General features: G+C 42.7%; 1 protein-coding gene across 1 annotated transcript; it reads right to left on the bottom strand.

The window, feature by feature from the left end:
* Positions 1-6,215: 6,215 nt before the first annotated feature.
* On the bottom strand, positions 6,216-10,159 carry ZIC1 (Zic family member 1). The gene is made up of 3 exons (XM_069104712.1): positions 9,105-10,159; positions 7,557-7,720; positions 6,216-6,815 (listed from the first exon to the last, which is right to left on the bottom strand). Exons 1-3 carry the CDS (start codon positions 10,081-10,083, stop codon positions 6,618-6,620), a joined length of 1,341 nt encoding a protein of 446 aa, XP_068960813.1. The 5' UTR covers positions 10,084-10,159; the 3' UTR covers positions 6,216-6,617.
* Between the last annotated feature and the right edge of the window lie 1,855 nt (positions 10,160-12,014).

The following is a 12,014-nucleotide window of genomic DNA, read 5'->3' as shown; positions in this document are numbered from 1 at the left end:
AGAGAGAGAGAGAGAGAGAGAGAGAGAGAGAGAGAGAGAGAGAGAGAATAAATTTTAAGTTCATGGATCCCCCCTGCATCAAGGAAGTCTTTTAAGAGCTGGTTGGGATTCAGAGAGTAACCAACGCAAAAATGTATAACAAACAATATACAACAACAGGCTTCTTGTTGTTATTGATGTTGCCATAACAAAAATGTCTTCCTTTGGAGAAAGAGGAGACATGAGAAGGAAGTCATCAACGGTAACTACATGCCCACCCCCCATCTCACCCCATTTAGAACCTGAACTCTAATCTAGTCGCTGGAGAGTCGAGCTATTCTCCAATCCAACTGCTGCACTTAGGTGAACCTCTATTGTATACTTCCACCCACCCTCCAAAACCCCCACCCGGTTTGATTCTGCTTTCGCACATTGTCTGTTTCCGGGGCTTCAACGTTTCAGAGCCCACTCTGCCTGGTATTGTGATCTTACTTAAACCAGCGCTGTCTGAAAACAAACACGTGCATATTCCCCACCAAACTATTTTGGGAGCCAAGCCAGCAGCTTTCACATGATTTAGCCTCTGTGTGGTTACCTTCTCCAGACAGTGAGGAGGTGGGAAAGAATCATAAATATTCAACAGCACGTGGAGCCAGTGCCCGAGCCGGGGGACGGCGCATGCGCAGTCTCCCTAGTCAAAGCTAAGCAGTGTGTGTACTTAAAAAGAGAGCAGCCTGTTTCATGTGTGGCATTGGGAACTCTTTCAGAAACCCTGGCAGGCTGATGCAGCAAGCAGAGAGTTTTTTTTTTCTCGAAACATGGTCTCTACATGTTTTCTAGGAATCATTTCGGACAGCGTCGCGTCCCCATTGCCCATGTTCATTTTCCTCCCCTCTTTGCTCTTCCCAAGAGGCGAGATAGCATACTGTCAGACAGGAAGAAAACTGGGGTTTGGCTTTAATTTTTTTCCAGGGGTTCCTCTGCCTCCTTTAGATTTAATGGAAATTTTCACAGGAGAGACAGATGCAAAAATTGGTTTGCTAAGGTCTAAAGCTTTGTGATGACAGGACTCGGGGATTTTGAAAATATCTAATCTCATAAAACGCATATGTGTGTGTGTGTATATATATGTATGTATACACACATAACATCTACAGATGGCCAGATATTAGTTTGTTCTAAGTTTTTGTGATCAAGAATATAACACGTCTCAGTTCATCTAGTGTGTGTTTATTTTTCCTAAATACATGCAATTAATATTAATAACACACAACTATCTTCCACAGCTAGATACCACGTATGCGAATCTACACATGCAAGCAGACATAAGTCATTGGCTTCTCCATGACCAGACAGCATATTTCCATAAAATATATCTAAAAGATAGTTAATTTGATTTATTATTCTTGAAAAATCCTGTCTCCAGTACCGGCGTCATCTGGAAACTTCGTGCTATTATATACTATCATTCTGAAGCCTGAGTAAATGTTACAGATTGATGACAGAATCCAGCTTGCACGGTAAAAATAGTCCCTGGTTTGCCTGATCATGTTTCTTGTTATCCTGTAAGTGAGGTTGAACCAAACAAACCTTGCATAATTCAGGGGAGAACTTTGCCTAGATTATATACATTTTCATACATACATACATCTGGACTTTTTTCTTATTCTTTTCCTAAGATTAATAATTAGCTTTAAAATAAGATTGCTCAATTGGTCTATGAAAACTTTGGTAGCTTCAGTAGGATCGTTTGCAAATGCTAGAGATGATGGCTGTAATTACGAATCTAAAAGAGCCCGGGTCAAGTGTAAACTGTATGCTGTTGGAGAACTGACTCTCCGCACTGAGTAAGACAGCTAAGAAAATTTGAGTCGTTTTGTCTGGTGGAATTTTTTTTTTCCAATGCAACTAGGGCTTCATAGTATTCTAAAACCATTCTGCTTCAGACAGTCGTTCAAAGTGCCTCCACCTTTACAAGTAAAAAGCATAGGTTTCGGACGCGGAATGAGTGTTGAGTTACGATTTGAGTTCAAATCGGAGAGGGGGTGGGAGAAATTAGGGGTAAGTTTTATATCTAGAGGGGAGGAATTGTATTTTTAATTTAGAAACTTAAACTCAGAAAACAAACCTAGTTTGATGGTCAATAATTCCAAAGTTGGCCCACTTAGGCGGAGGCTTGAGGGGACGGGGAGAAGGTGAAAGCCAGGTACTCCCAACAGGCTACATCATCATTGGCAAATAGTCAGGTTTCGGTGCCTGGCGGCCTGCTCGCATTGCTCTTGGTGATACAATTACCTACCAAGTTAATCTAAAATAGTGACTATTCTGAAGACAAACTGGGATTAATAGCTAGCTACCATTCATTTCTTTTGGCCAACAAAAAAAAAAAAATACTTTTATCTATCCCTACAAATGTATCAGACTGGGAAAGACTATTTTTGAAGGTTGGGAAGGGGTAATAGGGTGAGTAGAATGAAGAGGGCGGTCGAGTAAGATGAGGGATTCTAGAAGTAGATTCAGCGGACCAAACCTTTAAAAGTTATAGGAAACTTTACAACAAATTAAAAAAAAAAGCTAAATGCCAGGACCATCTGTATAGAAGGTTGGTGCTATTTTTATTGTCAGCTAAAGAAAAAAAAATGATAAGCAGACAGGGCCGATTGAAAGGTTACATCTTTCTTTTGGAACTGGTTTGCTGCTTAAAGGTTAACTTGAATGCTTGACTTTAAAAAATGAAAATGATCAGCTGCAGACGCTTAAAGCAGTTGGGGGTAGCTTTTGAAGAAGAAAACAAAGGGGACAAATTTTTTGAAACTCATTAAGTACCACCTAACATGGACATAGGTGTGCGCTTATGTGACTCCTGTGTCAACCTAGACTTGAGAGAGGACTCTCCGCATTTGTTTCCCCAGTGGGCCCTGCATTTACTCCACATTTTCTACGGACACTATATAAGTTTTTAAATAATCCGTTAGAGATTCTAATGGACTGGTACATAAGAGAGGACAGCAACAAACATGCACCAGTACACAGAGCCTTCTGCCTGAATCACAACCCACAACTACACACGACACAAGCCATTTACAGACTCTCCAGCTTCTTTGAAATAGAGTCGAGCATCATATTTTGCTGCTAACATTCATGTATTTCAAAACCTAATAGCCCATGAAAAAAAGTATGAAAAAATACATCTCAAGAAACAGACATTAAAGGTACGAGCAAAATAATAGACAGCATTTAAGTCTGAAACATCATTTTAGGCGACCTAGATCATTAATATAGACAACTACAATGCAATGAGGTTTTTGTGTATGTTTATCTGCTGCAAAAGTTTCTTTTCTTGGGTTGGATTATGTTAGACATTCAATAGGAAAATGTAGATTCCTTTCCTCCCCTCCCCCCATACCTAAAAGAGCTATTTATTTCTCCAGAACAAGAGCTAATATTGAAATTAGGAAGTAGACATAATGTTGACATTTACCTTTCCTCTTTCCCCAACAAAAAATCCCAATTTCTCAAATTGATCCATATATGGTAGCAGTAGTACTGGACTTTTCCTCCCCACTATCTCCATTGGGGAAAAAAATTAGACAGTAGAAACACAGCAAAGAATAAACTGATGATTTTCCATAAAGGAGAAATGACCTTCATTCAGGAATGTGAACTGAATAATCCTTAAGGCTATGTTCTGAAGGGGGAAAAAAAGTCCTTTAAAATGAAGCATTAGCCAAGTTACAATATTATCTATCTTTTGTATTAAACATCCCCAGACAGTTCTTATCCTTGGGGGGCGGAGGGTGGGAAAGAATGTTGATTGAGGTGTTATCTTTCCTACATCCCTCACCTACTTTTATTCTTATTTATACAATTATTAATTGTTAGGCAAAACGTCTGTAGTCCCTTCAGGTATTAGAATGGTAATCAATTTCAAACTCCCCACAGCCATTGGGGGAGGTTTTTGGTAATATGAATTTCTTCGACTTACAAAATTTTATTGTTGGGTCCCCACCATTGGAACTCCTTTAAATCTCTCCAAACCCTGCAAGGTGGCGCTCTTTTCATTTAAAGGAGATGTTAAGCCTATAATCAGAATAACATTTTTGATAAAGTAAAAGTAAACTTCACTAATGTCATAGTTTCTTTGGAGTCACAGCATACCCAGAGCTAGCATCTCTTTCCATTTAAATAATTTTTTTTGGTCATTTCCAGGACCTGATAGATATTAATATGAAATATGAATGGGCAGCAAATTACAGAACTGTGGTGTGTGTGTGTGTGTGTGTGTGTGTGTGTGTGCGCGCGCGCTCGCGCGCAAATGGGAGTGTTATGTTTAATAATCAACCAACACTTTGCAAAGAGTTGCCTTGGCCTTAGAAGAACTGAGAACTATCTTCAGGGGTGGCAGACTTTTGGAGAGTTTTGCCTGCTTTCTCACAGTTAATATGCCTGCCTAGTGACTTCCATACACATAATATTTCTTTAAAGAAGCTGTTAAAGTGTCATCTTGGTCTACTGGAAGGTCAGTTTCTGCACGTCACTCTATGACACACATATCACACGCACTCGCAGCTTTAGCCAAGCTCATGATTTGTGTTGTCTGTTGATATGTTGTCTGCTTAATGGGGCGATCATGCAAGCTACAACAAGGAACAAAGCCCAACAGTTCCAACAAGCGTAGCTAAGTTAGTGGAAGCAGTATAGCAAATCTATCAAACTTAACTGCGAGAGAGACAATCTGATTTAGAGAAAAGGCGTTCTGCCACAGTCATTAAGCACAAGTAATTTAGATTTTTTATATTGTCTCCTCATTTACAAATTTACTGTATCAACGCCAGCCAATGGAACGAATTTCTTAAGTAAATGAGAAATAAATAAAAGAGATAGAAAGATAATCAAATTACATAAAATAATTCTTCTCCCCTAGATTTATTTTTTGGAGGAAGCTAATAACACTGGCAAAATTATAGTAATAATAACATATCATAGGAAGTAATTAATTTAAATTAACATCACGTTTTAAGGGATCGAAGCAAAATGTCTTTATGGACATTCACTTCTGCACAAAGAAGGGCCCATGGAAAACCATGAATCTACATCATGTAAATTAGTTATGGCCATAAACGTTTTCATTTAAAAACAGCAACTTAAAATATGATATTGTAAATCTCCTGATATGTTTTACCCGAATTAATTTAATTTGGGGGCAGTGTAACGTTAGCCTGCGAGTTCATTTGTAGTGGGGATGGTATGGAAAAGCTTCTCGGCTTCCACAATTCATCCACATTAATATTTATGTAGCATATGCAATCTATTTCTGCTATTTTTATGGTTGTTATTCTATGTCTGCAAAGGTCATTTAAATTATACTGCGGCCGAAAATTTGTTTCATAAATTTTGATATAAATACTAATTACACACTATCCTCGTGCCAGCAGGGACTCTTTCCTGGATGACATTTATATAGAAAGCACCGTCGCTGCCTTCCTAGTGACTGAAGGGAGAGCAGTTTAGGGGAAAAAAAATACAGTTTTCGAGGCTGATACTAAAAGAGTTCAAGTTGCAGCAGGTTGGTTGGGGGAACAAGAAAGTCCTACCACGGTCAATGAGATTTAAGAATCTTTAATAAGGTACGAAATGTTACCAAACAATTCTGTAAACTAAATTTTACATACGAGTTCTTCTATCCATAAATATTGAATATCTGTAACATGTATAACCGGCCCTTTACATGCGGATAAATATGGAAATTAGGAAGTATATACATTATGTTGTTGTATTTGCCAAAAGCAATGGACAGATATAGTTTATATCTTTTTTTTTAATATCACTTTACATAAACAAATGTAACAGTTTGACACGAAGAGAGATCCAGGCTTGTACTATACGAATTCTTGACAGGACTGTAACAACATTTTACTGCACTACTTAGACTGGACTTTGGGACGAAATGTTTGCACTTTATACAAAAAAAGCACATTAATATCAATAATATTCTGTTAGATTGACGTTTAGACTGTAATCATACAAAGGAATTCACATTGTGGTACACATTTACTAGAACATTCTTGCCATTCAGTACAAATAGTTGAATTTCTGCCTCCCCACCCCCCTCCCCCTCCACATCCTGGCCACCCCCTCCCCCCCCCCCCCCCCCCCCCTCCCCACCCTCCCCACATACCCATCCCCCCCCCCCCCCACATAAATGCAAAGACCACAATTCCACAGATCCCCCCTCCCTCTTCAGCTGTGATATAACTATTTACAAAATCAAACAGTACATTTTATGCTAATAATTCTGTATTTACAGAAGAAAAAAGGCTGATGTCCTAAAAGCCCCATCAAATTCAGACCCGGAATCATCAGCCCTACAGAGTTGACATTTGGTCAGGAAACCTCCTCTCCTGCTTTCTCCTACTCCTTATCTACCAAGCTATTGCCCAGAAACACAATTAAATGTAAAAAACAAAAATGTTTGATTCTTCATTGTAAGAGCTTCTGGGTCTACTGGCAGCTTTAAAAAAAAATTAAGATTATAGGGGCTTGTGTGTGTGGGGGGGGTTCTGTATTTGCAGTGTTCGTTAATTTTTGTGGAGTCTTTTAAATAGGGTTTTGTTTTTGTATTTTTTTCTGTTTTGATTTTAAACGTACCATTCGTTAAAATTCGACGAGAGCGTGCTGTGGCCAGACGTGTGGTGGACTGCTGAAGAAGATGGAGAAAGGGAGCTCGTGGTCTGGTTTTCAGTGGAAGGAGACACGATGGTGGGTGGAGTAGAAGATTCATAACCTGAACTGGCGGCTGGAGAAGGCTGCGATCCCTGGGAAGAGGATTCGTGGACCTACAGAAATAAAGCATTGTTTTTAAGGATATAAGAAAGTAATAATAATGGCCTCATTAACTAGGAGACTGAGAGGGAGCACTGTTCTCTCCTCTCCTTCATGCTCCCCCTCTTTTCCCTCCTGTAAGTTGGTTCCCCAGATCTCCCAGTCGGTAATAAGTAGGGAAGGGTATCTAGGCTCGTGGAGAACCGAGATCCTCGAAGCAGGCTTCTAGTTGGGCTGAGGGTATTTGCTAGGATCTGATCCCTAGGCTGACTGGATAGGAAGGTAATTACGGTCCAGGGACAAACAAAAGAAAGAGGACCTGAGGGGTTTGGATTGAAAGGAAAATTCCGAGGCTTCTCCGTTTAGCTACAGAGCTTGGCCATTTGAATGAACAATCCAGGAAAACAGTCAACTTGGAATGAGCCCTGGAAGTGCAACTATCTTAGTGGCAAAAAGGTTTCCAACTTAAATATCTATATAATCTAGACAGTTCCACGATTAAGAAATATCTATTTACTTCCCTCCCGCCTCCAAAATCAAACATAAAAAACAAAAAACAAAACTACAACACACCCGACCCATTTTGCCTTTCACGTTCCCATCCACAATGCCCCAGACCTCTAAATGGAACAATTCTTTGGTGTTTCCGTCTTCTCTAGCTAAATCGAAGATCTGAAGACTCGTCCACAGTGACAAAAGAGAACACAGGGGAAAGAGCCCCCGCTATCCCGGGAGTACGAGAGTGCAGCTATTACCTTCATGTGTTTTCTGAGTGAGCTCGGATGGGTGTAGGACTTATCACACATTTTGCAGAGATAAGGTTTATCAGAAGTATGCACATGCATGTGCTTTTTGCGGTCGCTGCTATTTGCAAATCGCCTGTCACAGCCTTCGAATTCACACTTAAATGGTTTTTCACCTAGTATAAGGGGGAGGGGAAAGGTTCGATTAGAAAGACTGCATCTGATTTATAAAATATTTTTTAAAATAAAAATAAATTATCAAGCATGGTAACTTTGCAACTTAATTTTTTTTTCTGATGTTAGTTTGTATATGATCATTATTATTTTGCTGTTTTGCTTTTCCTACTGTTTTCTTCCATCATTTAATCTCAGTCCCTCTGTGGCCCTCTTATAGAAAAGTATTTCATTTTCAGGATTTCTTTAATTGTTATCTTTATTTATTTATTTTGAAAGCCCCCAGTTTCATTCTGGAATCTTCGGCTGCTCGTTAGGTTCTGGGAGATATAGAAGGTGTTCTAGGTTTCTGTATGGACCTTATTATCTAATTTTCTGCTTTTATGGCTGGTTCTCGTGATGTTTTACTCCCCTCCCCTTACCCTCTTTCCCCTCCCCCCCAACCTCCCACCCCTCCACGCGCCCAGAACACATATTTTATAATGTAATATCAGGAAACGTTTCTGTGATTCCTGCACTTAGAGGCTTCGGGTGCAAAGTTGACAAGAGTCGATCTCAGCCAAGGTTGGAGTAAAGGATAATCCAATAACCTGAATCCCACTACTCTAAGTACAGGCTGAAGAAAAAAAGGATGGCCCAGTAGCACCTGCCCTAGAACTGATCAGTGGTTTTAAGAGTTTAACTGTTCTCTTTCCCCTGGCCCATGGGTTATTAGAAATGACAGGCATGTTCAATTCAGGGCCCATTAACATCTCTCCCAAACCATTTTATAAGATACACATTCATTCAAGGTTTTAACTGAATCCAGAGCCTAGTTTCTGAAGGGATCCGAGAGGAAACGGTATTTTTAAATATGTATAAGACTGCAAATATTTCTCAAAAATCTAAGACTCTGCTAATTTCTTTCTTCTTTGACTCATTTTTTTCGGCAGCCTCTCTCCTCCCCAATTTCATTAGCTTCCTCTGGCAAATCCTTCCTTTGAAGAAATAAACATTTTGGAGGGTGTGATCCCAGAAACTATTTTTAAATTGTATTTTCTCTTTGAAGCACCTTTTTCTACCGGTCCTCTCGAATGCATCCAGACTGGGAAGAGAGGAGGGCATCGAGCCACACTAGCTGCTCTATTTTAGTTGTATTTTCGATTTCCCCGATCCCTTCCTTTAAAAAAAAAAATCTTTCCTGGTCTCTTAGTAACTCCTTTCCTACCTCCCCCCCCCCCACACTCATACACGCACACACACGCACACGCACACGCACACATATCCCCAAACAGTCTTAGGTGCCTGAGTGTCAGGAACTTGGCCGGAGCCTTACTCCCTGCACGGCCCTCCCGAACATCTCGACCAAACGGGGCTATTCTGTTCTTGGGGGTTGTGTTACTGTACCTGTGTGAGTTCTTTTGTGAATCTTTAAATTCTCTGATCGGGCAAACACTTTCCCGCAGCCAGGAAAGGGACAAGGGAAGGGCTTTTCCCCCGTGTGGACTCGGATGTGGTTTACAAGTTTGTATTTGGCTTTGAAAGGTTTCCCCTCTCTCGGACACTCTTCCCAGAAGCAGATGTGATTGGACTGCTCCGGGCCGCCAACGTGCTCCACCGTGACATGAGTTACCAACTCGTGCATGGTGCTGAAAGTTTTGTTGCAGGACTTTTTGGGGTTGGACAACTGCTCGGGCTCAATCCACTTACAGATGAGTTCCTGTTTGATGGGCTGCCTCATGTAGCGAAAAAAGGCCCCCGCCCCGTGGTGGGCAGCCATGTTCATGTTCATGTGCCCGTAGCCGTGTAGCTGGGTGGAAGCGTAGTGCTCCGAGCGCGGGCTGGTAACCTGGCCGTACTGATCAGGCCGCCCGTACATGTCCCCGGAGAAGCCCAAGCGCATCTGCCCGTTCACCACATTGGGCGAAGCGTGGCCGGCCGCCTGCTCGTGCAGCCCCGGGAAGAGAAGGTGGCCCGCGGCGTCGGTGTGCCCGTGGGGCCCGGCAAAGCCGCCCGCCGCAGCCGAGGCGAAAAGGCTGTGCTGTGCGCTGGCCGCCGCCTCGCCGAAGCCCCGGTTGCGGAACAGAAAGTCCCGGGTCGAGTTGAAAGCGGCACTCGAGTAGGAGCTGACATGGGTCGGATGGTGGTGGTGGCCCAGGGCGGCCGCGGCCGCGTAGCCAGGAGCCTGCGAGGTGAAGGCAGTCTGGCCGGCCGAGGCCAGCTCGTGGGTGCTGGGGTTAATTTTAAAGGCTCCCATGCCGTCGGCGAAGGGGTTGATGCCCAAGCCCACCTCTCTGTCCGTCACATCGCCTGCGGAGTGGTGGCGAGACGTTCCGAAAGTAGTCACCCCGATGGCGGGATACTGGGGTCCGGCGTCCAGAAGCATCTTCGCCCTCGGCCAGCCCCAGCCTCCCTCGCCCCCCCACCCTCACCTCGTAAGGAAAAAAAAAAGGAGGAGGAAGAGGAGGAGGAAGGGGGGGGCAACACCTCGGAAAGTCAAACAGCAATAGCCAGACGCGGCTTGAGAAAAACCAAAATCTCCTTCACCACCCTCTGACCCCCCCCACCCCCCCTCCCAAAAAAATAGCCACGAAAATAGAGCAGAGCTGAATAGAGCAAAGCAGGAGACGGATGTCAACTTGCCGCGGTCACAGTGAAGAAGCACGGGAAATTTTAAAAAATAAAATAAAAGGAATAAATAAAAATAAAAACGAACCAGAAAAAAATCGGCACCCTGCCCCACCCCACCCCCCCCAAAAGAAGCCCCCGAAGCCTCAGCCCAAGCTGCAGCTTCCTCCTCCTCCTCCTCTTCCTCCTCCTCCTCTGCCTCCTCCGCCGCCGCCGCCGCTGAGTTAGACTTTCTTTCGGGTTAGTCTCCGGCGCGGGAGGCCCAAGTCAAGGCTGCCTGCAAAAAAGCATGGAGCTCAGCAGCCCCCCAAAAAACTTGCTCCCGTATTTTTTGCATATAGGAATGTAAGTGGAAGAGATATTTCTCTCTCCTGAGCTTCCCACCACTCTTCTCTCCCCTCTTTCCCTTTCTCTGTTTCTCTCTCTCTCCCCCTCTCTCTCCCCGACTCTTTCTCTGTCTCTCTTTCTCTCCCTTTTTTTTTTTTTTTTCTTTTTGGAAAAAAAAAAGGCGCAAATCATGCACAATATTGTCTTTTGCGGTTTATCTTCCTGGGGAGAAACTTTCACCTCCTCAGCCGGGCGGTGAGCGCGAGACTGATAGCGGCAATCATTCCTGCAGATAAATGAATTGAAAAGACGACACCGTCCCCCCCTTGATGAATGGGAGAAGGGGGAGGAGTCACGTGCGGAGCAACGTGGGCGCGGATTGGCTCCGCTGCGCTCCCCCCTTCCCCTGCCGCCTCTCCAACTAAGGGCGCGCAAAGCTCCAGCTCTCCTCTGATTGGCCCACCCGGCTCATCAATCCCAGGTATTGTAAAGAGCTTGACATCCCCTTTTGACAAACACGGCTTCCAGGAGTAGCAACTTTTTTTTTTTTTAGCCAAATTTTTCCCCCCTCTTCTCACGGAAAAAAAAAGAAAGAAAAGAAAAGAAATCTTTGCACGGATCCCTTTCTTCCTTGCCCTCTTCTCTCTCACACACACACTCTTTTTTCTTTTCTTTTCTCGAAACCTGCTCCTTGATGATTATTTCATGATCAGGGTAATGATGATGATGATGTGATGATGGGGAGTATGATGGTAAACATTGCTAAGGCACTTCCAGAATGCCCAGATTCAGCAACTTTCTTTTCTTCCTTCCTTTCTCTTTTTCTTTAAGACTAGCTAAAGAGCCTTTTGTTATTTGCTCCTTTTGAAGTTTTTTTTTTCTTTCCCTTTGCCTTGTTCCCCTCCTTGTTTATAATTTAAGTTCTCAAGAGCACATGTTCACTTCACTTTCTCTTTACAAGAGATGTGATTTCTCGGGGGTAACTGACTGACTCATTCCTTCAGTTTTGTGAAATAAATCACACATCCTGCTCCCATCAGAACGCAGGTGGGTGAGAGCTCTTAACTTTCTAGGTTTTTTTTATGGTCTTTTAAAAAGTTGTGGTTATTTTTCTTTTCTCTTTTCTATTCTTGTTTTGTTTTCTCCTTTTTTTCCCCCTTTTTCTCTATCTCCCTCGGTCGCCACTCCCACCCCCACCCCCTTTTGAAGCTGGGTCTCATTCATTCAGGTAAAACTGTAAATTTTCCAAAGCTTCATTGTTCCTTTAGGCTGTATAAAGCTTTCCAATGATCTCCGAATACTTTTTTTTTATTTAAAATCCTCGATAGATAGGACCAATGTAAATTTTCTGACATTCAAACC

Source organism: Petaurus breviceps, unplaced genomic scaffold, assembly GCF_028583685.1.
Source record: "Petaurus breviceps papuanus isolate PSGF00001 unplaced genomic scaffold, PetGlider_PUasm1.0 688, whole genome shotgun sequence".
Taxonomy (NCBI): Eukaryota; Metazoa; Chordata; class Mammalia; order Diprotodontia; family Petauridae; genus Petaurus; species Petaurus breviceps.
This window is presented reverse-complemented; position numbering and strand designations above follow the sequence as displayed.